Source organism: Sylvia atricapilla, chromosome 20 (assembly GCF_009819655.1).
Source record: "Sylvia atricapilla isolate bSylAtr1 chromosome 20, bSylAtr1.pri, whole genome shotgun sequence".
Taxonomy (NCBI): Eukaryota; Metazoa; Chordata; class Aves; order Passeriformes; family Sylviidae; genus Sylvia; species Sylvia atricapilla.
Window position 1 is genome coordinate 7,990,499 of NC_089159.1, and position 24,915 is coordinate 8,015,413.

At 57.2% G+C, this 24,915-nt stretch overlaps 6 protein-coding genes across 6 annotated transcripts in view; 4 read left to right on the forward strand and 2 right to left on the reverse strand.

Annotated features, from left to right (window-relative positions):
- NXN (nucleoredoxin) overlaps nucleotides 1–6,196 on the forward strand; it is a 46,690-nt gene extending 40,494 nt beyond the window's left edge. Inside the window, exons 6-8 of the mRNA XM_066333477.1 lie at nucleotides 95–274; nucleotides 2,763–2,887; nucleotides 4,998–6,196. Coding sequence (XP_066189574.1) covers nucleotides 95–274; nucleotides 2,763–2,887; nucleotides 4,998–5,180 — 488 coding nt within the window. The 3' untranslated portion in view covers nucleotides 5,181–6,196. The remainder of the gene's footprint in view (nucleotides 1–94; nucleotides 275–2,762; nucleotides 2,888–4,997) is intronic.
- An 817-nt stretch (nucleotides 6,197–7,013) lies between these two features.
- MRM3 (mitochondrial rRNA methyltransferase 3) lies at nucleotides 7,014–9,355 on the reverse strand. The gene is made up of 4 exons (XM_066333479.1): nucleotides 9,105–9,355; nucleotides 8,248–8,492; nucleotides 7,807–7,974; nucleotides 7,014–7,642 (listed from the first exon to the last, which is right to left on the reverse strand). The coding sequence occupies exons 1-4, from the start codon at nucleotides 9,353–9,355 to the stop codon at nucleotides 7,110–7,112; spliced, it is 1,197 nt and encodes a 398-aa protein (XP_066189576.1). The 3' UTR covers nucleotides 7,014–7,109.
- A 26-nt stretch (nucleotides 9,356–9,381) lies between these two features.
- On the forward strand, nucleotides 9,382–13,905 carry GLOD4 (glyoxalase domain containing 4). Its single transcript, XM_066333480.1, has 9 exons — nucleotides 9,382–9,497; nucleotides 10,222–10,271; nucleotides 10,903–11,023; nucleotides 11,456–11,600; nucleotides 11,792–11,928; nucleotides 12,228–12,314; nucleotides 12,406–12,519; nucleotides 12,600–12,686; nucleotides 13,000–13,905. The coding sequence occupies exons 1-9, from the start codon at nucleotides 9,408–9,410 to the stop codon at nucleotides 13,063–13,065; spliced, it is 897 nt and encodes a 298-aa protein (XP_066189577.1). The 5' UTR covers nucleotides 9,382–9,407; the 3' UTR covers nucleotides 13,066–13,905.
- A 286-nt stretch (nucleotides 13,906–14,191) lies between these two features.
- Nucleotides 14,192–17,458, forward strand: GEMIN4 (gem nuclear organelle associated protein 4). The gene has a single exon (XM_066333483.1). It carries the CDS (start codon nucleotides 14,211–14,213, stop codon nucleotides 17,406–17,408), a length of 3,198 nt encoding a protein of 1,065 aa, XP_066189580.1. The 5' UTR covers nucleotides 14,192–14,210; the 3' UTR covers nucleotides 17,409–17,458.
- A 444-nt stretch (nucleotides 17,459–17,902) lies between these two features.
- Nucleotides 17,903–20,549, reverse strand: TLCD3A (TLC domain containing 3A). Its single transcript, XM_066333487.1, has 3 exons — nucleotides 20,325–20,549; nucleotides 20,134–20,229; nucleotides 17,903–19,705 (listed from the first exon to the last, which is right to left on the reverse strand). Exons 1-3 carry the CDS (start codon nucleotides 20,493–20,495, stop codon nucleotides 19,424–19,426), a joined length of 549 nt encoding a protein of 182 aa, XP_066189584.1. The 5' UTR covers nucleotides 20,496–20,549; the 3' UTR covers nucleotides 17,903–19,423.
- A 2,757-nt stretch (nucleotides 20,550–23,306) lies between these two features.
- VPS53 (VPS53 subunit of GARP complex) overlaps nucleotides 23,307–24,915 on the forward strand; it is a 62,526-nt gene continuing 60,917 nt past the window's right edge. The window contains 3 exon segments of the mRNA XM_066333484.1: nucleotides 23,307–23,473; nucleotides 23,475–23,617; nucleotides 23,620–23,816. Of these exon segments, the coding sequence (XP_066189581.1) occupies nucleotides 23,313–23,473; nucleotides 23,475–23,617; nucleotides 23,620–23,816 (501 nt within the window). The 5' untranslated portion in view covers nucleotides 23,307–23,312.

Consider the following 24,915-nt stretch of genomic DNA (forward strand, 5'->3'; position numbering starts at 1 on the left):
CCAGAGGCTGTAGGAAAAGGCCTTTCTCCCCACACCCTGTCTCTGGCCAGTTCATGCTTTGGCTGATCCCTTTCCCTGTGTTTTTCCATTGCAGGCATCCCGACTCTCATCGTCCTGGACTCCAAGGGAGACGTGATCACGCGGCAGGGCCGGGTGGAGGTGCTCAACGACGTCGAGTGCCGCGAGTTCCCCTGGCACCCCAAGCCCGTGCTGGAGCTGACGGACTCCAACGCCGTGCAGCTGAATGAGGGCCCCTGCCTCGTTCTCTTTGTAGGTAGGGATGAGCATCCCTGCTGTGACAGCAGAGCCCGTGCTGGGGAAGGGGGCTGGGTGACCTGCCAGCTTGGCTGGAGCTGGCCCTGGGGCTGGGAACCTGCCTCTGGTGATGACAGTGTTCCTGGGAAGGGATATCCCTCCCATTTCCAGTTTCCATCACTGTGTGCTCACAGAAAGGCCAGTGGGAGGAGAGAGCTCCCTGTGGAAGCGCCTTAGGACAGGCTTGGAGCCTTTCCTGTACCACAGCAGCTCACAGGGTTTTGCCAGAGCCTGCTGTGTCCACAGGGCTCCTGCAGCTCCCTGGGATGTGGTGGAGCAGCGATTGGCAGCGCAGAGGAGCTGTCACAACAAAGGTGTGGTGGTGGCTGTGGATAGGAATGCTGATGAGGTGCTGGGAGTATGAGAAATACACTGTCACAGCTGGCGGTGGTGGAGATGGGAAAAGCCTTTCTGGAGCAGGGACTTCAGGCACACGTGATGTTACAGAGGAGCCAGAGGAAGTGTCTCTGTGAGGGATTATAGATCTGTGCTTGAAATTACAGCTCAGGGCTTGAGTCCCTGGGCTGTAACAGTCAGAGCAGCCTTTCATGCTCTGCTGGCCATTTTTTCCTCTGATTCCCCTGGCTGCAGGACAGGGCAAGTTTTTCCCCAAAGTTCCTGTCCTTTCACTGCTAACCCACACATGAAGCTTCCCTGCAGTTAGAAACAGGCCTGGAGTTCACAAAGAGCATGAGGGTGGCTCATTCCTCATTGCTTCCCTGCCAGCAATGGACACAATAACTCAGGAAAGGGCATGGCTGGGATGAGCTGTGCTGCAGGCTGAGCACTGGGCGGGCAGCACTGGGGTGCACACAGCATCCCAGGGTGGGAATTGAGGGGTCCTGGGCTCTTGAGGGAGTGCAGCTGTCCCCTGTGTGCTGTGTGAAGTTTGGGGGTGTGCTGAAGAAGCCCCCCTTGCCTTGCTGGTGTTGTGCCTGGCCCAGGGCAGTGCTCGTGTCCCGCTCCCTCTTGTGCCCTTTGTGAGCAGCACACACTCCTCTGCAGTGCTGATAACACAGCCCTCGCTCCTTTCCTTCTTCCCTTTCAGATTTCCTTTTGACCCTGGTTATTTATTCAGTGGAGCCCAGCAGGGGATGTGAGCACAGAGCCAAAAATCCTCTCCTCACACGGGAAGGGCCGGCTGGCCACGCCAAGCCTGATGGATTGGGGCTGGCGCTGCAGGCCTCTGGAAAGAGTTATTTTTATCTTGCTCTGAGCAAAGTTTTTCTATCACCTTGCTGCAAACAGCTCATCAGGAGAACAGCTGGGGCTCTTGCTCGGTGCTTTTGGGGGTGGATGGTCCTGATGAAATCCACCAGTGATGTGCTGGGGCAGAGATGCAGCTGGTGCTGCAGCAAGGCAGGCGCTGGGAATGGGGGCTCCTGGCCAGCTTTGTCCTGCTGGGAGACCCCCCAGCAGATCAGTGCCTGCACTGCACAGGCAGCAGCACCCCCAGGAGAAAGCAGGCTTAGCAAGTGCTGGTGCTGAGTAAATCCTGACTGATCTACCTCCTTCCCCAGAGGGGTTAGGGCTGGGTTAGCCGGAGTGTGCAGGGCTGCCTGGGGCGCCGCCAGCCGCCGATGTTTGTGGGAAAATCAGTCCCTGCAGACACCCCGCAACTCGGCGTGTTTATCACTGCCATGCATGCAGGACAGACCCTGAAATCCAGCGTCCAGCATCTCTGCAATCTCCTGCTTTGCTTGGAGAAGCCAGAGAGGAGGACAGGGATGTGTGAAGCAAGGGCAGAGTTTTCCTGGCATGGGCGTGGCTTGTCCCAGCTGGGTTACATCAGGGACCACGAGGGGAGACAAGGGGCTCTCTTCTGCCTTCTTCCTTTAATGCCTAAAAAGTTGTCCCCGAATTGGAATCTTTTAATCTCCACGCTTCCCAAGGACGCAGACTCTCCTCTTTCCAGCTCACTATTTGAACTTCAGTGGTGGCTGGCGTTTGATTGATGCTGCCATCTCTTTCTGCCCTACCTCTGTCAAATCAAAGCTGCCTTCACAGCGCTGAGACTGGAGCAGCAAAGCTGCAGCTCAGCCATCCTGAGGCAGAGGGATGGTGGGTGGCGGGCAGGGGTGGCAGCAGCCTCAGATCAGTGCCTTTGTTTGGTCTTCAAAACATGCTCAAACCACAAAGCAGCTTTTTTTGTGCCTGTTTGTCCCTGCACACCACCAACAGCACCAGGAAGCGAGCAGTGGAGTATTTGGGGAGCAGGAGTTGCTCTTCTGTTAGGTGTTTCCCTGTAGTGCATTTCAGCTGCTCCCTGATTGCTCCAGAGCTGCATGGCTTTGAAATTCGTGCGGCACATCCAGACTCTGGCTTCCTGCATTGTGGTGCCATGGGACAGAGCTGCCAGCACCCAGCCTGTTTGCATCCTTTGATCCTAACCTCCTTTTTTTGCCTTGCCTCTTTTTGTTTTGTCTCCACAACGCTGTGCCCTGCAGATTCAGAGGATGACGGGGAGTCGGAGGCGGCGAAACAACTGATTCAGCCCATAGCTGAAAAAATCATAGCCAAGTACAAAGCCAAAGAGGAGGAGGCACCGTTGCTCTTCTTCGTGGCGGGTGAGGTAAGTGAGAGGAGAGCACAGGACTGTGTCCTGCTGGGTATATGGACTGAGCTGGGTTGGGTACCACTGTAGTTGTTGTTCAGGGGGTAAACTGAGGCACAGAGCTACTGCAGCTATCAGGCAGCATGGAGCAAAACCAGACTTGAGGCCTGGCTCAGTCTGTGTTCTCCTTGCTGGGTATTACTTCTAGCAAAGGATTTGCTCAGAGGTGGAAAAGCCTGAAGGTGGGAGAGGGACAGAGAGTGGGGCAGTGGAAGGTGGGAGGGAGTGGAACTGCCATGCTGGGGCTGCTGCCTGCTCAACCCTGAGGCTGTGCAGGCAGGAAAGTGGCTAGGCAGGGGAAGAGGAGCAGCGTTTGAGTTTCAGCCTGGCCCAGCCAGTGAAATTTCGGCTGTTTCTCTGAGCTGACCATGTTTTTCTTGGCTGGATGTTATTTGAGGCATGTGCAGGCTGCAGTGCTCAGAGTCAAAGATCTTCTGGAGAGAATGGGAAACAGGAAGACTGGAGGACTTCTGGCCTCCCTTTCCCCTACTCACACACTTTGCCCTGCCGCAGTTTGGCAAACGAAGGTTTTGTGTACGGGTCAAAAAAGCTGCCAGCACCCCCAGGCCTGCAGTTCCCCTCCCACATCATTCTCAGGGCCTGGGCAGGTGGCAGCCGCTGCGCCTGCTCCGTCCCTGCACGCCCACGTCACAGCCGCAGTGTTCCATGCGCGGAGCCCTCCGGAGCCGCCCTGCGACAAAAGGGTCCCCACTGCCACACCCGGGCCCCCCCAGCCAGCCAGGCCCCCACTGCCACCTCCCACAGCCCCGTTGGCCCCCTCCGTGCGGCCTCTCCCGCTCCTACCACCGTAACGGGTCCCTGAGCATCCCAGCTCAGCCCCGCACCCTTGAATAAGTCCCTTGTTGGAAAGGGCTATTTTGGGAGGGTCCGGGACCTTCCCCCCCTCCCCCAGAGCCTGCGAAGCGTTTTCCTCCCGCTCGCCGGCTGTAGCTGAAACATTGCTGCTATTCATGCAGCTCCCGACGGCCGCCGCAGGGCCGGCCCGAAGAATGGGGAGCGTCCGGCACATCCCATTCATCCGTCACCTCAATAGCCGGGAGCGCTGGCCCCGGGGCTCCGCCGGCCCCCACGCACAAAGCAGCCCGGCCATGGCCGGAGCAGGCGCCTCCCATTGCTCTCCCAGCACCGTCTGGACCGATTTCGCATTGATTAAAAAAATACTCCTTGGTGCCTTTGTAAATCAGGGACACGAGGCGTCCCGACACCTCTGGGTGGGCGACGAGCCCCGGCCGTGCTCGCCCTTCCAGCCACGTGGTCCAGCTGCGCCAGAAACCTCTGCAAAGGAAGGGGAGGCGCGAGCGGAGCTCCCCAGCGCTGCCGCCACGCGCTGCAGAGCCCCGGCCGCCAACCAGGTGCATGGATTCCATCCCTGCCCCTCGGAACGCCCCGCTCCCGGTGCGGTGTGGGCTCGGCGATGAATCGATGAAATGGGCTTTGTGCATCCCCCAGCTTTGGGAGGGATAAAGCGTTGCCTTTGGCCAGAGATGAGCTGTGCCTGGGTGAGGGAGGGCAGCCCTCTGCCCCTGTAACCAGCCTGCAGCTCCTGTGTGTGCCTGGGACCTGCTGGTGGGGTCTGATCGTTGGCTCAAAGCACAAGTCTTCATCCCATTCATCTTCATCCCATTCCTGTTCTTTGCTTTGTTCTGGGCTTGGGTCCCTTTGGTATCCACCCTTGGTGAGCAGCGAGGCCTGGCTGTGCTGGCAGTCCCCACATTCAGCACTTGCCCCCAATTCCTTGAGCTGTGGATGTCCCAGAGGCTCTGGGCTGGCCGGGGCAGCAGGTCAGTCTGGAAGCAGTGCCTCTGGGTATGAGAAGTGTATGTCCCATTCCAGCCTGGGATAAACCAACCCCGTTTGGTTCTGACACAAACCACGAGGAGAGCAGGCACCAAGATGGATGTTGCCTGCTGTGCTCGTGGTACTGCAGTTCTGGTGCAAGGCCCAGCCTCTTGGGATACGCTGTGGCCTGGACTGTGGCAGCAGCAAACTTCTCCTGGTGTCCTGACTCTGCCGATGACTCCCCTGTTTTTCTCCTTTTGGCCTCCAGGACGACATGACCGACTCCCTGCGGGATTACACCAACCTGCCTGAGGCTGCCCCCCTGCTCACCATCCTGGACATGTCTGCCCGGGCCAAGTACGTGATGGATGTGGAGGAGATCACGCCCGAAATCGTGGAAGCCTTTGTCAGCGACTTTCTAGCAGACAAGCTAAAACCCGAGCCCATCTAAGGGGCCCTGCGCCAACAGACGTTATTTAAAACTAGGTCTCTCTTCCGCCGCTTGTGGATTCTCCAGCGTGTCCTCACGCCCGACCCAGTATCCAACCTTCTTGTGGTGCCTTGTTTTACGCAGTGAATCCTTCTCCTAAGCAAACTCCTCGAGATGCACTTTCAGCAGGGAGTTGTTGGCGTTTGGAGACTTCGCTTGTGCTTCATGGTGATATATTCTTTAATAACCAGGCCAGAACTGTTACCGTATTGTTATTTTATACATGGCACTAGCTAGCAGGCAAATCTTTTTGCATGGTGTTCTTCCCAACATATGCATCAGGCAGTGGGTGGGGCTCTTGGGGCTCTTTTCTTTCTCCTCCTCCCCCCTCTTTCCCTTCTCACCACCGCTGCTGACTAAATGACTTCCAGGAAGCAATAAGGAAACTGTCCCCATCGCCCCTGGCCAGTCCTTTGTCTCCCACACAAGTGCTCTGACAAGGCCAAGACAAAGTCTTAACTGCTGACGACCTCCAAAAGACCACGGCACAGCCAAGCTCTTCCTCCTGGGGGTGAGACCTTCCCTTGTGGGTTTCCCACCCCCCACTCCAAGCACCGACAGCCTTAGGCAGCGCTGGCTGTGCGTGTCAGGGTCCATCCCCCTGCCATGGGTGGGTATTCCCTCTGTCCCTCCCACTCTGAGCCAGGAGGAGGATCACCACCGGGCTGCCCTCACCTCTCCTCTCTTCCTTGTGCTCTCCCTGTTCCCTCTCGTCTCTCTCTTTCTGGTATGAATTGTCCTCTCCCCTCTGTGTTAGTTGATTGAGCTGTTTTTTGTAGGTGTGTCCCAAACTCAACGTTAATGGTGCTGTTCTTTAAAAAAAATAACCAAAAAAAAAAAAATCCCCCCCAAACCCTAAGAAAAAAAAAACCCTCCCTCCCTAACCCAAGCAGCACAGCCAAGCCCTTGAAAAGTGACATTGTAAAAACTGTACATGGTGATTGGAACTTTGTAATAAAACTGTTACAATGACCTCCTCCCCGATTGCTGTGTCCTGTCAGGAAGGGAGAGCCTGTGTGGGGGAAAAGGAGCCCACAGCCTGACACCATGGATAGGTGGCTCCTGGGGTTGTGTGTTCCCCCATGGGCTCACACAGCCCCTGCCTGTTCCTGCTTAGCTGGGGTGGGTCAGAGCTCCCCAGGAGAGAGGGAGCCCTTTGGCAGCCACTGGGGCGTTCCCAGCCTGAATAGCACGTGTTGTGCAAGCCACTGCTTTTCCCTTTCAGCTCATTAGTCAGCCATGGCAGGATTATGGCCTCCCCTTTTATCCTGCTGCAGCTTCCCACCCTGCCAGGAGCTGGGGATGGCCTCCAGCTCAGCCTGTATGAACCCAGCCTGTGTTCTGCATGTTTCAGAGGTTCCGTGTTCAGCAGTGATGAACTGAGTGGGGAGCCGTTCCAGGAGCAGCCCAGAGGTGTGGTCAGGAGTGCTGGAGCTTGGACACCCCACACCACAGCCGCCAGCCAGGCTGGCCCATGGTGGGGTTGGAGTGATTGTTGGAGGATAAGGTTTGGGTGAGCACAGGCAGGACCCATTCAGGTGCCAGCAGTCTGGCCTTTCTGACCCAAAACCGCAGCCAGCAGCCAGCCCGGCTGGGCCAGCACAGATGAGGGATCTGAGGTCTCCATGATCCGCTGGATGAAAGGGCTGGAGCAGGGGGAACCGGCTGAGGTGAGGCCAGGCCTTTCCCTTCTCGCTGTGATCAGCCTTCCCTTCTCTCTAGCATCACCGTGTGGCCACCACATCCACTGGGAGCCACACACCCATCCCAGCACTCTCCAGCCTTAAATACTCGTTTACTACAAACCAAACAGCCCGAGCTGCTCTTTTATTGACTCTCAAGGGAACCAAAGGCAAGAAACGCTCCTTCAGCACCCCAAACCACAGCAGTTCAGCCTGGCACAGGCAGCTCCTGCCTGTCATCCTCCTGCTTGTGCCTCCCCAGCAGCTGCCTCTTGCCCTCGAAGAGCACGATGCCAGCAGCAATGGCCGAGTTCAGGCTGTCCACACCTGGCACCACGGGAATGAGCAGTCTCTTCCCCCCGGTGCTGGCTGCCAGCCGAAGCGCGCCCGCGCTCAGCCCGTGCGTCTCCCCTCCGATCACCACGGCCGCTGGAGCCCGTGCCCAGTGCTCATAGTAATGCTGTGCAGCCAGCTCTGGGATTCCCGCTGCTCCCTCCTCATCCTCGTGCTCAGGAGCAGCCTTGGGGCTGGATTTCAGGGGAGCTTTGGGGCTGGCAGGAGCAGAGCCAGCCCCTCTGGGCGGGGATGTGTCGGGGTCGTTGTTGTCGGCCACGCAGACCTGGGTGCCGGCAGGGAGGTGGGTGGGAACAGATTCCCAGTCCAGGCTGGAGATGATGGGCACACGGAAATGAGCCCCCATGCCTGCACGGAGCACCTTGGGCTCCCACGGGTCCACACAGCCTGGGAAGGAACGGAGAGAAACTGTGACAGTGCAGGGATTCCCACAAAGGTGGCATTCAGCAGCCAGAGAGAACCAGGCCTGCCACTCCTTACAAACTCTGGGGAGCATCTTCAAGCACCTTGTTCCCTGCCTTACCCACAGGCTACTCAAACTCTTCTCTTACCCTTGGTGAGCAGCACTTTCACACAGCCTGCTCCTGCTGCAGATCTCAGAATAGTGCCCAGGTTTCCTGGATCTCGGATGTTGTCACAGATGAGGAGCAGTGGCAGGGAGCTGGCGAGCTGAGCTGCAGGGTAGGACATCTTGGCAGGGTCAGGCTTGGAAAAGATGCCTGAGGAAATGAGGAGTGACAGGTTTATGACTGAGCCACCTCAAGGAGAGGACTGCTCTCAGAGAGTTGGCCCAAGTCTTTCTAAAGATGTGCTGGAGGAAATGTTAGGAAAAGCACCACCTAAAGGAAGTTTGGGCAGAATTTGTCACTTGGCAAGGGAAACTTACTTTCCAGCAGTGCTATGTCTAAGGAAAGATCATTAAGAGAGTCATTACCCTAAATAAGAAAAGTTTCCCTTTGGGCAGTGTTGCAACTGTTTCAGAGGCAACTTACCTAGAAGCCCCTGAGGAGTTATGAGGTCAGACCAAGTCTTAATGTCTTCAAACTTCACCTTAACCAAGCTGGCCCGTTTTATCTCTGCCTCGGGCAGCAGCTTCAGGTGCCCCACGGTGCTGAAGAAGAGTGTCTGTGGCACAGCTCCTGCCTCCAGTGCATCCTTGATCAGCCTGTGCCCCTCCAGCAGAACCTTCCCGTGATTATCCCGAAACTTCTTCGACTTGGCGAGAGTCACCACTTTTCTGTGGAGAAATTATTCAGAGAATGTGGCTGTGATGCTCACAACACCTTCAGTCTGACCTTCACCAGCCCCCGAGAGCTCCTCTGGGAGCTCACAAAGATGAACTGAGGGATGGAGCACCTGTCCTAGGAGGAAAGGCTGGGCAGAGCTGGCTCTGGGTGACCTTAGAGCACCTTTCAGTACCTGAAAGAGAGTTAGTGAAGGACTTCGACAAGGGCCTAAAGCGCCAGGACAATGGGGAATGGCTTTAACTGCCAGAGGGCAGGATTAGATAGGATACTGGGAAGGAGTTCTTCCCTGTGAGGGTGGTGAGGCTCTAACACAGGGTACCCAGAGCAGCTCCATCCCTGGAAGTGTCCAAGGCCAGGCTGGACGATGCTTGGAGCAGCCTGGTCTTGAGGAAGGTGTCCCTACCCACGGTAAGGGGCGGAACGGGCTGGGCTTTAAGCTCCCTTCCACCCCAACCATTCCCCGTTCCATGACGCCCTCCCGGTACCTTCAGCCCGGCAATGCGTGTCACTCTCCCCCCTTCCTCCCAAGGGCCGGAATTTCCCTCCCGTCCCAGCGAGGCTTCTGAGGGGCAGCACGGCCGTGCCGCGCTCCCCGCGCTCACCCCAGCCTGCGGTCCCCGGCCGCCGCTTTCTCGTAGCACAGCCCCGGCGCGGCCGCTCCGCGCTCCACGGCGGCCGGCGGAGGCGGCTGCGGGCGCCCCGCGGGGCTCTGAGGGCTCTGCCGGGGCCTCTCCGGCTGCAGCACCCGCACGGGGCTCCGCCGCAGCGCCCGCACCCCGCGCCGCCCGCCCGCATCTCCCCGCGCCCCGCGGGCCCTCAGCAGCGCCCGCCGCACCGGGCCCAGCGCCGCCATCGCCCCGCCCCGTGACGTCACCGCCGCGCCGCCTGACGTCACCGCCGCCGCCATGGCCGCCCGCAGGGCGCTGCACTTCGTCTTCAAAGTGGGCGACCGGGCCCGCACCGCGCGGTTCTACCGGGAGCTGCTGGGCATGAGGGTGAGGGCATGAGGGGACCTGCGGGCGGCATGACAGGGGCCGGGAACGGGCGGGTGTGCGGCCTCCGAGCGCCCCGAGCGCGGCCCGGGGGATGGGGAATGGGGAATGGGATTGGGGAACGGGGATTGGGGAATGGGATTGGGAAATGGGGATTGGGAACGGGCATTGGGGATTGGGGATTGGGGAATGGGGAACGGGGAACGGGGATTGGGGAACGGGGATTGGGGATTGGGGAATGGGGATTGGGGAATGGGGATTGGGGAATGGGGATTGGGGAATGGGGATTGGGGAATGGGGATTGGGAACGGGCATTGGGGATTGGGGATTGGGAACGGGGATTGGGGATTGGGGATTGGGGAATGGGGATTGGGGAATGGGGATTGGGAACGGGGATTGGGGATTGGGGATTGGGGAATGGGGTATGGGGAATGGGGATTGGGAATGGGGATTGGGAACGGGGATTGGGGAATGGGGATTGGGGAATGGGGATTGGGGAATGGGGATTGGGGAATGGGGATTGGAGATTGGGGAATGGGGAATGGGGATTGGGGAATGGGGATGGGGAATGGGGAATGGGGATTGGGGAATGGGGATGGGGATGAGGAATGAGGAATGGGGATGGAGCTCACGATGGGAGCTGGCCCCGTCCCCGCCTGCAGCCCCGCGCCTGGGGAAGGCGTTCCGGGTTCGGCCCGAGGTGATCTTGCCGTGTGTGGTTCTCCAGGTGCTGCGGCACGAGGAGTTTGAGGAGGGCTGCAAAGCCACCTGCAACGGGTGAGTGAGTGCCCCGCCTGCCGGGAGCGCCCGGTGCCCGCTGATAGTTGGCAGTAAAGGGAGGGTTGTGTTGTTTCTTTATTAATTTGTTTGCCTTGGAACCTACAGCCCCCCATTCTGTGTAGGTGTGGTGCTTATGTTAAACATAAATACCACATTGAACATAAATACCGTACCTATAGATTGACACTTAACTGTATCGAATTATTTCTGAGTTTACCAGGGTCTACCTTCAGTTTCACTGATTGTTTGTACAAGTATCAAGGTTCTTGAGTTAAAAACTCCTCCTGGTATCCCCAAAGGCTTTTGTAAAGAAAAAGGGATGAAAGAAAGGAGAAATGGGAACACATTTATTTCTGAAAAGGAAGGAACTTTACAGTTTGGTGCCCTTTCCTGCTTTGCAATAAGGAAGTGATTGTGTAATTGCAGCTAATGAGCAGCCTGTGCTCTTAAAGCACGAGCTCTTAATGAGGTAGAATTGCTTTTATCATAAGGCCATGAATGACAGCCCGGGGTCAAATCTGCCATGATTTCCCTCTAGAAGTGCAATTCCTCCTTGAAACACTTGCAGTTCCTGGTGGTTACTTTTAATAGTAATGACATTACAATATGGATAACGTGGATATTCCAGCCCTTATGATGGAAAATGGAGCAAGACCATGGTGGGCTATGGACCAGAGGACAACCACTTTGTGGCAGAGCTGACTTACAATTATGGCATTGGGGAATATCGCCTGGGCAACGACTTCCTGGTGAGTTCCACTCCCAGCAGCCAAACCTTCTCGTGATAAGCTGATTTACTTTAATAATTAGAAGCTGGTTTGTCACATGGGTTGTACCAGCTGCTTTTTTTTTTGTGCTGTTTGTTCCCTTGAACACCTCAGTGTTGTTTTTGGGGTTGTCCCCAAGTTGGAAAGAGCAGAAATCAGAGCAGATTTGTGCTCACTTAATGTCCAGGAAACATTTCTGGGGCTCTGTGTGTAGGACAGTTGGTATTTGCTGCCAGATCCAGCATGGAATGCTGAGCTAGGAAGGACCTGCTGCAGGAAAACACCCTTATATTTGTTATTAATCATTGTTTTGAGGTTTAGTGGCTGGCAGCAGATGGAGATCTGGTGTTTCCTGTGTGAAAACAGGTGATGTCTCTGCATCCACCCCATGGATTTTGTTGTGTCCCTCTCCAGGGCATCACTCTGGTGTCCAGCCAGGCTGTGAGCAATGCCAAGAAAATGGGGTGGCCCCTCAAAGAAGTCACCTCTGGTGTCTTTGAAACTGAAGCCCCAGGAGGATACAAGTTCTACCTGGAAGACAAGGAGCAGCTCAAGCAAGGTGAAGTATTTACCCTTACTGGTGTTCAGCAGAGATTTACTGCTGGGGTGTCAGGGTGTGTTTATTTTGATGGCATTTTATAAAGCAAAACACTTTTTTATCATTTCTCTGTTACTTCTCAAGAATGCAAAACTGTGTGTTTAAACTTATAATACATTTGTAGCTAATTTGGAATTATTGCAATCCTCCAGATCCCGTGTGGAAGGTAACCCTGGGTGTCTCAGACCTGCACAAGTCTGTGAGCTACTGGTCTGGTTTGCTTGGGATGAAAATATATGAGAAGGATGAGGAGAAACAAAGGGCTTTGCTGGGCTATGCTGATAATCAGGTCAGTCCTTGGAAAAAAATCACCATAAAAGCTTCTCATTTCCTGAGAACAGAATCTGAAAAAGAAAAAAGTTCTTAATTGAAGCAACTGTGCCCTCAATTTTGAATGTTTTAACTGAAGCTGTATACACTCAGCTGTGCTTTTTTTAAAAAAAAGCAAACCTGTGGTTTGTTCTGGTGATTGCGGCTTGCTGGGAAACGTGTGGATGGGGGATTTTGGAATCACTCACATCCTGAGAAAAAGCTGCAGCCTGGAGATCAGTGTCCTTGCAAGCCAGGCTGGGTTTTTCCCTGTTCCAGTGCAAGCTGGAGCTGAAGGCTGTTGGAGGGGCAGTGGATCACGGGACAGCATTTGGACGGATCGCCTTCTCCTGTCCCAAGGAAGAGGTGACAGCCCCTCTTCTCTTACCCCTTTCCCTACCCCACAGCTGGGGAAGGCAGCTTTTAGTGCTAACAGAATTTTTTTTTCTGTTTTCAGCTGCCAAACATTGAAGCCCTGATGAAAAAGGAGAATCAGAAAATTCTGACGCCTCTGGTCAGTTTGGACACGCCTGGCAAAGCCACGGTGCAAGTGGTTATTCTGGCTGATCCTGTGAGTAAAACTGGACACAGTGCTTAAACTGCCTTTAAATGTCTCCTTGCCACTGGTTATAACTGAGCTGCTCCCTTTAGGATGGCCATGAAATCTGTTTTGTGGGAGATGAAGCCTTCAGAGAGCTGTCCAAGGTGGACCCTGATGGTGACAAGCTGCTGGATGATGTAAGTGGCTGCACATTCATTTTCTTCCTGATTAGAGATAATTGTAAAATCCAGTTTTCATTCCATGATGAGTTTTTTGTAGATGCAAGTTTCCCAGGCTTGGTAAGGAAAATAAATCCATTTTTAAAGCTCACTTAGTGCCCTGGGTGGAGTTTTCCAGCCTCACTCTTGGGGCATGGTCACATTATTTGCTGTGGCAGAGAACATTGGTTTTTTCAGTGTCAGTTCTCCCTACTCTAGTGGCTAAAAATAATTTATCCCTGCAGAGATCTTTCCTCCTGTTCTGACCATGTCCACACTTGTCTTTGTGCAGGCCATGGCTGCAGACAAGAGTGACAAGTGGTTTGCTGACCACAACATGAAGAAGGTTTCAGCTTAGCTGGAGGAATGGACTGGGCTGCTCCTCTGTGCCTTGGAGTTCTTCCAAGAAGATGCCAACCCTGGTTAAAGTGCTCCCTTCCCAATCAGAGGATTCTGGGATGTCCTGTGGTCTTTTTTGGGGTTGATTTAAGCTGATGTCTCTGGCCTGCTGCTCTCTCCCTTCCAGCAGATCACGTCTCCTCCTTCCAAAAAATGAGGCTGTGCAGCAAAGGAGCAGCTGTGCCCTTGGCTTCAAAAACAGGGATCATCAGACAGGAAAACCTCACATTTCTGTGTCGTTATACTTGAAAGAAAGTTGAATAGCTACGTCATTTTCTGATTAATTCATTTTCTGCTTAATTTGCTTTAGCTGTCCTTTATTTGCAGGCCAGAGAGGGGATTTTGATGTAGCTGTGGCTACTCCCCCTCTCCAGTGGGGAGCTGGAGCAGGGAGTCCATCCCTTTATTGGGAACAAAGAAATGATCTTGTCAGACCGTGTGAATACTCCAGTCCTTGTTTTCATTCCAAAGAAGGATGAGAAGCCTGTGGTGTGTTTCTCACTGGGATTCTCCAGGAGATTTCCACGTTCCAGGCTGTGTTTTGGGGTTTGGAGCTGCACTGTCTGCTGAAGTGCCAGGAGGCAGCTTGAAATAAGTTTTGTGATTAGCTTTTGGTGAGGAACTGCTTTTGGAAATACCAGTTCAGGGTTTATTCTGTTGGAATGAAGTCACTCTGCTTTTGCTGGTGGAATAAAAGCTGGGAATACAGGCAGTCATTCCTGGCATTGTTTGTGTTAGGTATGCTGCCTGAATTGTCATTTTCTTGATGAAAACCTTAAATAAAATACCTTAAATCAGGTTTTCATCATGAAAATGAAATGAGTTTCACGGAGATCAGGCAGTGAACTGAAAGAGGAAAAAAATCCTCGCTGTGATCTTATCCGAGCTTTAAATTCCGTTTTAATGACGGTTTTGAATCGTATTCGTCAAATTAAACGATGTTGGTATCGGAGCACGGCAATTTAATTAATTAATTAATTAATTAATTAATTCAGCGCACCTCCAGGCCGCCAGGGGGCGCTGCGGACAGCGGGGGAGGAGCCCGCGCGGCTTGCGGCGTGACGTCAGCGCGCTGCCGGCGTGACGTCAGAGCGCGGCGCCGCCATGGAGCCGGCGGAGCGCGGGGCCGCCATGGCACCGGGATGTCCCGGGGGGCCGTGGGCCGTGGGCGAGGAGACGGCGATCCTGCACGGCGGCTTCCTGCTGGCCGCCCGCCTGCTGCAGCCGCGGCCGCTGCGGGAGCTGCGCAAAGCCGACTGGCCCCGCGCCGGGCTGCCCATCACCGACGCGCTGCGCGAGATCGGCGAGCGCTGCCCCTCGCCGCTGGGCCTCTGGAAGAAGGAGGCCGTGGCCATCGTGTGGGCCAAGATCCTGCTGCCGGCTCCCCCCGCCGCGGCGCCGGAGTGGGGCTGGAAGGATGACGGGTTCTTCTCCGTGGGCGCGATGATCCCTGATGTCAACCACACGGCGCTCTTCGAGCTGGTGAAGGCGCTGGGCGCGCCCCGGCTCTTCGTGCAGCTGCTGCTGGCGCTGCCTCCAGATGTGTGCCGGGGACAGCTGGAGAGCTTGGTGGAGTACATCTCCAGCGAGACGTCCCCGTCGGACATCAGGTTCTTCTTGGACGTGTGGTGGGAGGTGATGAAGCACAGGGAGGGAGAGGAGGATGCGACGGTGTCTGCGTTCGGCGCCCTCATCCATCAGCACGGGGCCGAGTCCTCCCCGGAGGATGGTCTGCAGCCCCCAAAGAGGTTCAAGGGTGACCCTGGGAACGCCCCAGCTGCCCCCGGGCTGCCGATGGTGCTGCTGGAGGGCTTAAAGCAGATCCGAGGCAGCATTGCCCAGCCCCGCCTGAGGTGCTACGCCCTGGCCAACCTGGCTGAGCTGCTGTGCCTGGCTGCTGGGCTGGGGCCGGGACACAGCCCCCTGCCCATCACAGAGCACCTGGCCAAGCTCAGTGCCATAGTTAGCCTCTGGGGCAGTGACACTGACTGCCAGTACCACCCCTGTGCGCTGGGAGAGAAGGTGAAGGAGGCAGAGAGAAGCGTGAGCCTCCTGTCTGGGACCAAACCCTCTCGTGAGGAACTCTTTGGTGGCTTGGACTTGCTCTTCAGCTTGTTGCAGGACTGGGGAGAGGAGCTGCAGCACGCTCTGAGGGGATCTGAGGAGCTCTGCTTCGAGAGCTACCGGCTCCTGGATACTCTGACCACCCTTGGGAAGAACCTGGATTTCCTCCTGGAGACCGGAGACCTGGGGGAGGGCGAGACACGGGTGGGGCTGGAGCTGACACAGCTCACCAAGGACTTTCTCAGGGACACCAGTGCTGTCCTGAAGGATTTGGACACCAGCCTTGTGTCTTCAGTTGCCATGGCAATCATTGCTCAAAGGCTGGACCGCCATGTGGACACGTGCTCTGTTTTTGCATCTGAAAAGACCTGGGCTTTTTCAAAAGCCTGGGTCGAGTGCCTGGTGAAAAACAAAGCTCTGTTCCAGACCCCTGAGCTAGTTTTGGAACTGCTGGAGACGCTGGTGAACTTTGCTGTGTCTCACCACGACAAGGAGGCCCAAGAGCTGCAGGTACAAGTGATGGAAGCCGTTGTGGATTGTTACACTGAGCTTTCATTAAGTGACAAAAACAAAGTGATCTCAGGTGTCCTGGCATCCTGGGGTGGGCCAGGTCTGTCCCAGGTTGTCAGGGAGGGGTTCCAGGAGGACCTGAACGTGACTTTCAACCAGATCACCAAGAGTGTGTCTGATGAAGGCCTGAGCAGGGCTGTGACTTCCATGGCCAGGCTGACACTGCTGTCCCCCGAGGCCACAGTGAAGCAGGTTTGTCATCTTGCTGTGGCTAACCTCGGAGCACACCAGTTCCTCGCCCAAATCCTCTGCTCCTTCCCAGCACTGAACTTCCTGGAGAGCCATGAGGATGCAGACAGGCCACGCAGCCTGGTGGTGAGGTGTCTGGAGGAGGCAGCGTGGGGGAAGCTTTCCACAGCGAGGGAAGAGGAGCAGTTCCTTCAGTTCCTGGCCTTTCTCATGCAGCCAGGCTCAGCCACCCCGCTTGTGTCACCTGCAGAAGTGACCAAAACCTTTGTCCTTCCCTATCTGAAGTCAGACTCTCCTGAGATTGAGCTGAGCTTGCAGATCCTCAGTAAGGTTTTGGGAATACCGTCCTGTTCAGAAGAGCACTGGATCAAATCCTGCCACCCATTCCCACTTCTCCTCAGCCTTTGCAAACTTCTGGATGGTTACACCAAGTACTGGCATCAGCCTAAGGAGCAGCTCTTCCCTTCCCTGGAGACCAAAGACCTGATTCTGGACATCCTCTGCCGGCTGTGTGAGCTCGTGGGCCCAGAGACCGTCCCGTCCTCGGAGCTGTGGGTGCAGTCCCTGGCCTGGCTCCACAGGAAGGTGGCATCACTGGACTGGACCGTGGGGCTCCGTCTGAAGAAGCTTTATGGGGACCACTTCAAGAACGAGGTCCCGGCCACTCTGTTTGAGATCTGCAGGCTCCCTGAGGACGAGTGGACATCGCAGTCGTGGCCAGCCTACGGGCCGGGCAGCGGGCTGCTGGCGTGGATGGAGTGCTGCTGCGTGTCCCCAGCCCTCAGGGACACCATGCTGGAGCTGCTCACCCTCAACGTGGACAACCCAGAAGAGGTGAATCTCTTCAGCAAAGGCTTCCTGGTGGCCCTCATCCAGGTGCTGCCTTGGTGCAGCCACGGGGAGTGGAAGAGGCTGGCAGCAGTGCTGGAGCAGCTGCTGCAGAGGCAGGTGCTGCACGTGCCCTACACGCTGGAGTACGTGCAGCACATGCCCCTGCTCAACCTCCGCCCCTTCGCCTGCCACCTCCAGCTCTCTGTGCTCTTCCTGCGGGGCTTCCAGCTCCTCTGCAGCTCCAGCTGCTCCGCCTGGCTGCCCCCAGAGGCCTGGCTGCACGTGGTGCAGCTCTACTGCAGCAGCCTCACCGACCTGCTGGCCTCCGTCAAGGCGGCGGCGGGAGCCTCGCCGCAGCCCTGCGCCCAGGAGGTGTCCTTCGTCTGCATCCAGGTGTTCTGCCACCTGCTGCACGTGGCTGCAATGCTGCCAGCCGAGGGCTGTGGGGAGCCCCTGCTGGTGCTGGCCCTGGAGGTGCTGTCACAGTACGAGGTGGCCAGCAAGGCTGACGTGTCCCCCTGTTCTGCGCTGCGCAGAGCCAACGAGGGGCATTTCCTGGAGTCCATCACGGACAACGTGGGGCACGAGGAGCTGCGCAGCACCCTCCTGCAGAAGCTCAGCAAGCTGGGAGCACGCTCAGAGCACTGATCTGGACCTTGTAAGAGCTGTAATAAACCCTTGTTTTGTTTCTCTTTGGAGTTTATTCCCTCCCTGCTGTTGTCTTCCACTGAGCGGTGGAAGTGGCTGTATTTAGAGGAGGAGCCACTGTGGTTTTCCACTGGAATAAGTGGGCACAGCTGTTGCTGAGCCAAGCTGCCAGTTCTGTGGTTGCAGCCTTTCCTGCTGGCTCTCAGGATTTACACAGCAGCCTCCAGCACTGAAGAAATCGCTTCCCTCTGGCTGCTTTGCCACCAGCCCTCTCCTAGTCCCAGGAGAATTGCTGGTTTTGCCACATGCTGCCGGAGGCTGAAAAGCAAGTTGGAGGCTGGGAAGCGAGTTGGGTGAGTTCAGGGCAGGCAGGAACCTTTGGAAATCCGTGTGTGCTGCTCCTGCCCGGAGGTGGGGGTGCAGCAGTTAGCCCACATGTAACACCCCCACCCAGCAATGAACGGCACGTGGAAGAGCCAGCCAGTGGTGTGACTCAGAGAGGAAATCTTTATTGGTCTCCTGATAGTAAATAGGGCAGTGTTAGTGCAAACTGAGGTGCCTCATTGGCTGGGGTTTTTTTTGTCCTTACATAAGGCACGTTATTCGCAATGAAAACAGTGAGATACATCTGTAACCAGTTGCAAGCGGTTTGTAACATCGGCTGGTCTCGGTGGGTACTGTGACTGTGGCGTCTCTGCAACAACAACCCCAGGTCAGAAGAGGCCCTTTTTGGTTTTTTTACACTCTATCCAGAACAGCAGCCGTGGTTGGGATGAGATCCAACACCCAAAAGATCCAGGTTTTCTGCTGGTTTCAGACAGAATGAAAGGCACAGACTGGTCACAGGTCTCCAGGCACGGGGGCTGTGCCAGGGCTGTGCCAGTGCAGTTCCCTGCCCTGGAGCAGGCACAGGAAGCTGCAGGAGGAGGTGGCTGTCCTGGCTGGTGCTGGCTGCAGGGAATGAACTCGGCTGTGGTCTGATTGCACACACCCGCAGAGCTCCTGAATCCTGTGGTGCAGGGTGAGCTGGCGAGCCTGTATCCATTTTGCTGTGACTAAAAGAGGAAATGGGCTGAACTGGTGAAGGACCAGCTCAGCATCCTGCTCTGGGGTCGCTGGTTCCTTCTGTGCAGCCCCAGTTGTGTCCCTGGCAGCCTCATGGGGGTTGGCATGGGGCTGGAGGGATCGACTGTACAGGTGTTTCCAGGGCGTGGTGGTGCCAGCTGCGGAGCAGAGCAGGGCGTGCCAGATGGTTTGAAATACCTGCGGAGGGGATGCAGGCCAGATAAAAGCAGCTGTGGTTAGGGGAGGGGAAAATTGCACCCCCTGCCAAGGCAAGGCTCTGCATAGTGCCCTGTGTGTTGGTGAGACAAGGACTTGGCAGGCTCCTGTCCCCATCCTGCCCTGAGCCAGCTGATGTGGCTGAGCTCCTGCCCTCCAGCCCTGCTGGGAACACTGGGGAGCCTCCAGGGCTGTCGGACAGTCGTAGTGAAAGGCACCGTCGGGTTTAGTGGAGCTTGAGCCCAGTAGCAGCAGCAGGAGGTGAGGTGCTCGTGGGAGGTCAGAGGCCGAACAGGGCTGTAGTGTAGAGCTGAAGTCAGTAAAGGTCAGGAAGGGCTCTGCAGAGCTGTGCCGAGGCTCCAGGCCAGGCTGGGGCTGCGGCGGGTCCGGCACAGGCTCCCCAGGCCCGCAGCCGGGGCTGGCCCGCTGCAGCATCCCCGCGCCGGCCGCGGGCTCCTCCGCGCCGGTGTCCGGTGTCACCCTGGGAGCCGCGCCGGGGGAGGGCTGGAACAAACCAACCCCTCTCGTGTAACCCTCGGCTCGGCGGTGGCGAATCCCAGAGGGAATGTCGTGCTTCCAGGCCGGCTCCCACCCCGGCGGGAGCACACGGGGCGTTGGAGCGGCGTGGCAGCAAAGCCGTCCTAGCCCAGGCTGGTGCCCTGCAGATGGCAGGCTGCTTCCAGCTCCAGCGGCTCCCCGAGGGAAGGGCGGGCGCTGCCCCTGTGCCAGCTCCCTTAGCGGCTCCGTTCTCTGCTCCGGTGGGCGGGAGAGCCGCCGTAGAGCCGGGCGGCCTTGCGGCAGATGAGGCGGAACCAGTAGAGCTGGGGGGCGATGAGGGAGGCGTTGGCGATGTTGCAGTGCAGGGGGATGCGGAACGGCACCAGGTACACCGGGATCCCCACCTGGCGGCCGTAGGCCGCGTACATGAAGGGGAAGAGGAGGATGCGGCACAGGAAGAAGGTCACCAGGATGAGGATCCCGTTCACTTTGTGCAGGAGCGTGTCCTGCATTTTGAGCTGCGGGAGGAAGGAGGTGAATGTGGGGTGAGCAGCGTGCCAGCGCTCCGGGACACTGCGGTGCTGGGAGCAGCGAGGTGAGCACCCGGGAGGGCTGGAGGAAGGCGAGTAGGAGGGTGGGGTGGGATGGAGGAGGGCAGAGGGCAGGGCTGGGAATGAACGTGGAGCAGGGGAGGAGCAGGCAGGAGAGGGCAGCAGCAGCCCACGGCACAGCCCCCAGGTCTGGGATGCCACTGGGCGTGCTGGTTACTGGGACACCGGGAGGAAGGCAGCATTGCAGGGGAGATTTGGGATACAGCTGTGGGGCTGCCCCTCTCTGAGACACCCCCCCAGCTCAGCCACTGCCTGGAGAGAGGCTGATGGAGCCAGGGAAAGGGGATGAACTGCTGTGGGCTTCCCAGCCCCGAGCCTTGTCCCTCCTCACCTACCTGCATGAGGATTTTGCCCAGTGAAACAAAAGGCGTGCTCAGCTCTGCTGTGAAGATGCAGCCCACGAAGAAGTCCCCCAGCTCTCCCCTGAAGTGCTGTAAAGGAAGCCAGCACTGAGCACGGGGCTCTGCAGAGAGGAGCCAACACCCAGCATATCCAGGGGGTCCTGGACTCCTGCAGCAGCCCTTACCTGGGTGATGGGGGTGAGCACGATGAGGATGAAGAGGTGGTGGGTCACCATCAGCCGCTCCTGCAGCAGGAAGCTCCACACGCTGGCCAGGGAGTGCTTCTTCTCCAGGATCCCCTTCTCCTGGCTCTTGTGCCAGTGGCAGAGGTACATGACATAGATGTCATAGGTCATGTAGGGGACCAGGACCCAGATGTACTCCACGGCCAGCCAGTGCCTGGGGAGGAGCAGCACACACAGGCATCACAAGGGCTCTGAGCACCTCGCCGTGCTCTAGGAGGTGGAAGAATCTTTAGGACTGAAATGGCAGCATTTCATTGGAGTTTGAAGTTGGGAGGGGATGGATTTGAACTCTGTTTGGCTCAGCAGGTACAGGCTGACCCAGAGAAAAGGTGCCTGGTACGTGTGGAGGACGGATCTCAGTGCTGACCCCGCTCCTGCTGGGCTGTGCCAGGCACTGAGCTCAGCCTGGCCAAGCACAAACACAGCGCTGAAGAAGGATCCTGATTAGCCCCAGAGCCAGGTGATTGCTGCACGGGCCAGAGGCACAACATTTTTTGGGAACCATCCCCAAGCTGACACCTCTGCACAGGCGATCTTCTCCCCTAAGCCATGAGATCCCCAGGGCTGGTGCTTGGTGGTGGAAACCCCTAATCCTGGCTCTCTCCTGCCTGTCACGCTGCACCAACGATCAGCTGGCTGCCTAACCCAGGGAATGTTTGGGAAGCACATGGAGAACTGAGTTAAGCAGGGATGGCTGGCCTGGAGTTTGGAGAGTGAAGCACAAAATATCCAACATAGGCAATAAACCCCCATGAGGCGTTCGTCAGTTGGGAAATAATTGCAGGCAGCTGCCTGTTCCCAAAGCATGTTGGAATCCTGGTTGCACAATCTGGGCAGCAGCAAGCCCTGCTCTGCAGGGACACCAGCCTCCTTAATAAGTCCTGTGTGAAATCACCCTGATAAAAAAAAAATAAAAAGGACAAAACCACCGCTTGGAGAAATGTAGCTTCAGGCTCAAATCTCTTTTTGCTCTCTTGTCATCCCAAGAAAAAATATTGTTGCCGGAGTTCCTGCTCCAGATGGAAAGATGTAAGTGGTGTGAAGCACGGGTGGCAAGTGATTGTGTTTGCAAAACTTGCCTGGGGCTTCGGAGGGCAATTACAGCGCCGGCAATATAATGATTGTCTGCCTCTGTAAATAAATTGGCAAATTTTACTGCAACCTTTGTGATGCTTCCTGGCTCGCTGACTTGCTGTCATTCTCCGTGGCCTTCCCTGCTGAGCACTGGGCTCAATTTCCTCCAGATTCGAAGTAAATCTAGGTCTCTGCCCACAAAGTGTTTGCACAGAGCCCTTGGCTCTTGAGTACAGCCAGGCAAGCAGACAGCTCCGGGGGAAGGAGGGCCGCTGGCAGCACCTTCCGTCTGTGTGGCTTTGGGATTCAGCATCTGCCTTATCTATACAGCAGAAATTTTATTTCAGAGCAGAAAGGTAATTCAGAGATTGCCTGAGTTAAGCAGGTCTGAGATAGATAGCACTACCTAGAGCAAGGCAAGATAATTCATATCTGTGTATTGAGGACAAGTCTGTTATGACCAAGATGGAAGCACTTCCTAAAAATCATCCTAAAATTGATGTATGACGGTCGAATTCCAGCTCGGCATAATTATATTCTTCCCTCCTGCAATCTTCTCTGCTAGTCTAGATAATAGCTCTGTTTTTAAATCTTCTGACCCAGATTACTCTATCACTCCTCCTGAGGGCCACTTCTGGGCAGTTTATCTCGGAGCACTGAGGACAAGGCAGCAGGATTTTCCTTCAGAGCAAACTCTATTCTAGCTTTACCATTTCTGGACTCTTTCAGAATCCTTTTGGCATGCCTTGATGCACCTCTAAAATCAGTTCTCACCAGGTCTGCTTTACTCTGTAGCAATTTCAGCTTCCAGCAAGGAGACTCCCTAGCCCTTCAGAGCTGAAGATGTTTGTATTTTTCTCTCATATACAGCCCGTGTTACAGCCCATCCTTTGGAGGAGGGTGAGCTGGCAGAGCACCCCCAGGGTGAGCAAGCTGCTGCTGCTCAGGGGGTGTACAGCCAGCACATTGCCCAACCCTTCCAGCCCAAGTGGGGGAAAGAGGAACACAAAACTAGTTTTCCTCTCCCCTTTGTGCGTGCAAGCCTTTGACAGAAAACCCTCCAGCCCCGAACTGGCTGAGCACATCCTTGGCACACTCCCCAGGGGACGGTGGGACTGGGTGTGCTCTGGGTTACCTGTCATGCACCACATTCTTACAGCTGAGGACAACCGTGAGCCCCGACACCGTTGCCATCGTGGCTTGGACCGTTGACACCAGCCTGAAACGGAGAGAGAGCACAGGGGTCACTCCAAACGTGAGTGACCCCAAACAGGGGCCGAGGCACGGGGACGGCACTTAACGCCCACTCCGTGCACACCCCAGCGCCTCGTCACGGCCAGGGCTGGCTGTGCCAGGCGCTGCCTCCCGGGGGAATCTTGCCAGGTCCCGTCCCTTCCACCCCCGTGGGTCGGTGGTAACGCTGCCGGTTCCCCGTGGGCAGACGGTAGAGCTGCACCGGAGCATCCCCGGCCCGACAACGGGACCACGGGCAGGGCTCCGGCCGGGCAGGGCCGGCTTGAGATGCCCGTGCTCGGGGGGATGCTCTCGTTTTGGGGGATGCTCTCGTTTTAGGGGATGCTCTCGTTCGGGGGGATGCCCGTGCTCAGAGTGTTGCTTCTGCCGCCGATCCTTTCTCCCCTCGCGGGATCTGGGCTAAGACCGCCAAAGACCGTCCCCCGGAGCGTCGCGGCACTCCCGAGTCCGGGCTGACGGCCGGCGGGGCTCGGTGCTCTCGGCCCGTCCGGATCGCTCCCGGTCCCGGTCCCGGTCCCGGTCCCCATCCCGGTCCCGGCGGGTCCCGCCGCCGCGCGCGTCACCTCCCGCCGCTCCCGCCCGTACCTGCCGCTGAGGAGGATGCGGTCCTTGAGGCTCCATCCCGGGGCGGCCCAGCGCAGCAACCGGATGCAGAGGATGAAGAGCCCCGGGAAGAAGGCGGAGGCGAGGGCCAGTGTCCGCCACATGGGGACGAGCGCGATGTCTCCTGCCGCCTCTTGTCAGCAGCGGCGGGAGAGCCCGGCTCGGCTCAGCTCGGCCCGGCTCGGCTGGGCTCGGTTCGGCTCGGCTCGGTCCGGACCAGCCCCGCCGCTCCCGCCGCCGCCGGGACGCGCCCCGCTCCGCCGGGCGGAGGCCCCGCCCCCGTCCGGTTAAACCCCGCCCACTCCGCAAGCCGCGCCCATCCACGCCCCGCCCTTGATTATGCAGGCCCCGCCCCTTCCCGAGGCCCCGCCCCTGAGGCCCGCCCCGCCCCGCGCTGCCGGCGGAAGCGGCGCCGCCATGGAGGAGGACGAGCCGGAGCTGGAGGCCGGGCTGGAGGCGGCGCTGGAGCTGGCGCCCGCCGTGCAGGCCGCCATCGAGCAGGTGCGCCGGGCGGGTCCCCCCGCTCAGGGGACAGGTGCGGGCGCGGCTCGGGGCCGCTCGGTGAGGGCCCGCGGCCGCTCTGAGCCGCTCCCCGCCGGCTCCGGGCCTTCCGCTGCTGGGCCCCGGGAGCCCCGGAGCAGCGCCCCGGCAGCCCCGGGTGGGCCCGCGGTGGGGCCCGAGCGTGGCTGCTCGTGTGGCCGTCCCTGTCGGCCGTGCGGGGCTGCGGCGTCTCCGCCGCTAATTGCAGACGTGTTAACGTGGTGTGGAGAGCAGCCCAGTGCCTGTGGCTCAGCTGAAATCAGGATAATCGAAATAAGGATAATCTTGGTTTGGTTTGTGGTGAATGCACATGGGTTTTTTCCCTCAGAGGGCGCTGCCCAGGCTCCCCAGGGAATGGGCACGGCCCCGAAGGTGCCAGGGATGCTCAGGGTGGGATTGTTGGCATGTCTGTGCAGGGCCAGGAACTGGATTTGAAAATCCTTTTGAGACCTCCCAACACAGGATATTCTGTGTTCAGTGTTCCCTGAAACCCTCCGTGGCACTTGGAGCCCATCAGAATCCCGTGAGAACCAAGGGTAGAACCATGTCTCTGTGGCTGAGTCTGGCTCTTCCCTCCAGCAGGAGTCTGGGCAGCAGCAGGGTCTGTCTCACAAAGCATCACTCAAATAAGTTTTTGCACTTTTTTGAGTGTTGAGGCTTGTGGGTCACTCTTGGTGGCCCTCCTCGAAGAGCAAGGGGAGAACTGGTAAATTTGGAACTGGTAAATTAAATGGCAGCTTCTAATGAGGACCTGGAGAGAGGAAGCATCCTCTGCACTTGTACACACGAGTTTTTGAGCAGTGGAGCATCCACCACATGCCTGGCTGAATTATTTTAACAAACATTAAAGCTGTAGGGAAATATTCACATCCTGAGCACTGGGAGATGTTGAGGATGACACCACTTGCTGCTTTCCAACTTCCTCTCTGGCACTTTTCAACCCAATAATCCCGTTGTTCCTGTCAGTGCTCCTTAACCAGTTTTGGGCCAAACCTGCCCAGCTCTGGTTAAATGAGCAGAGCTGGCTCAGCTGCCCTGCAGGAAGCAGGGTGGGGAGCAC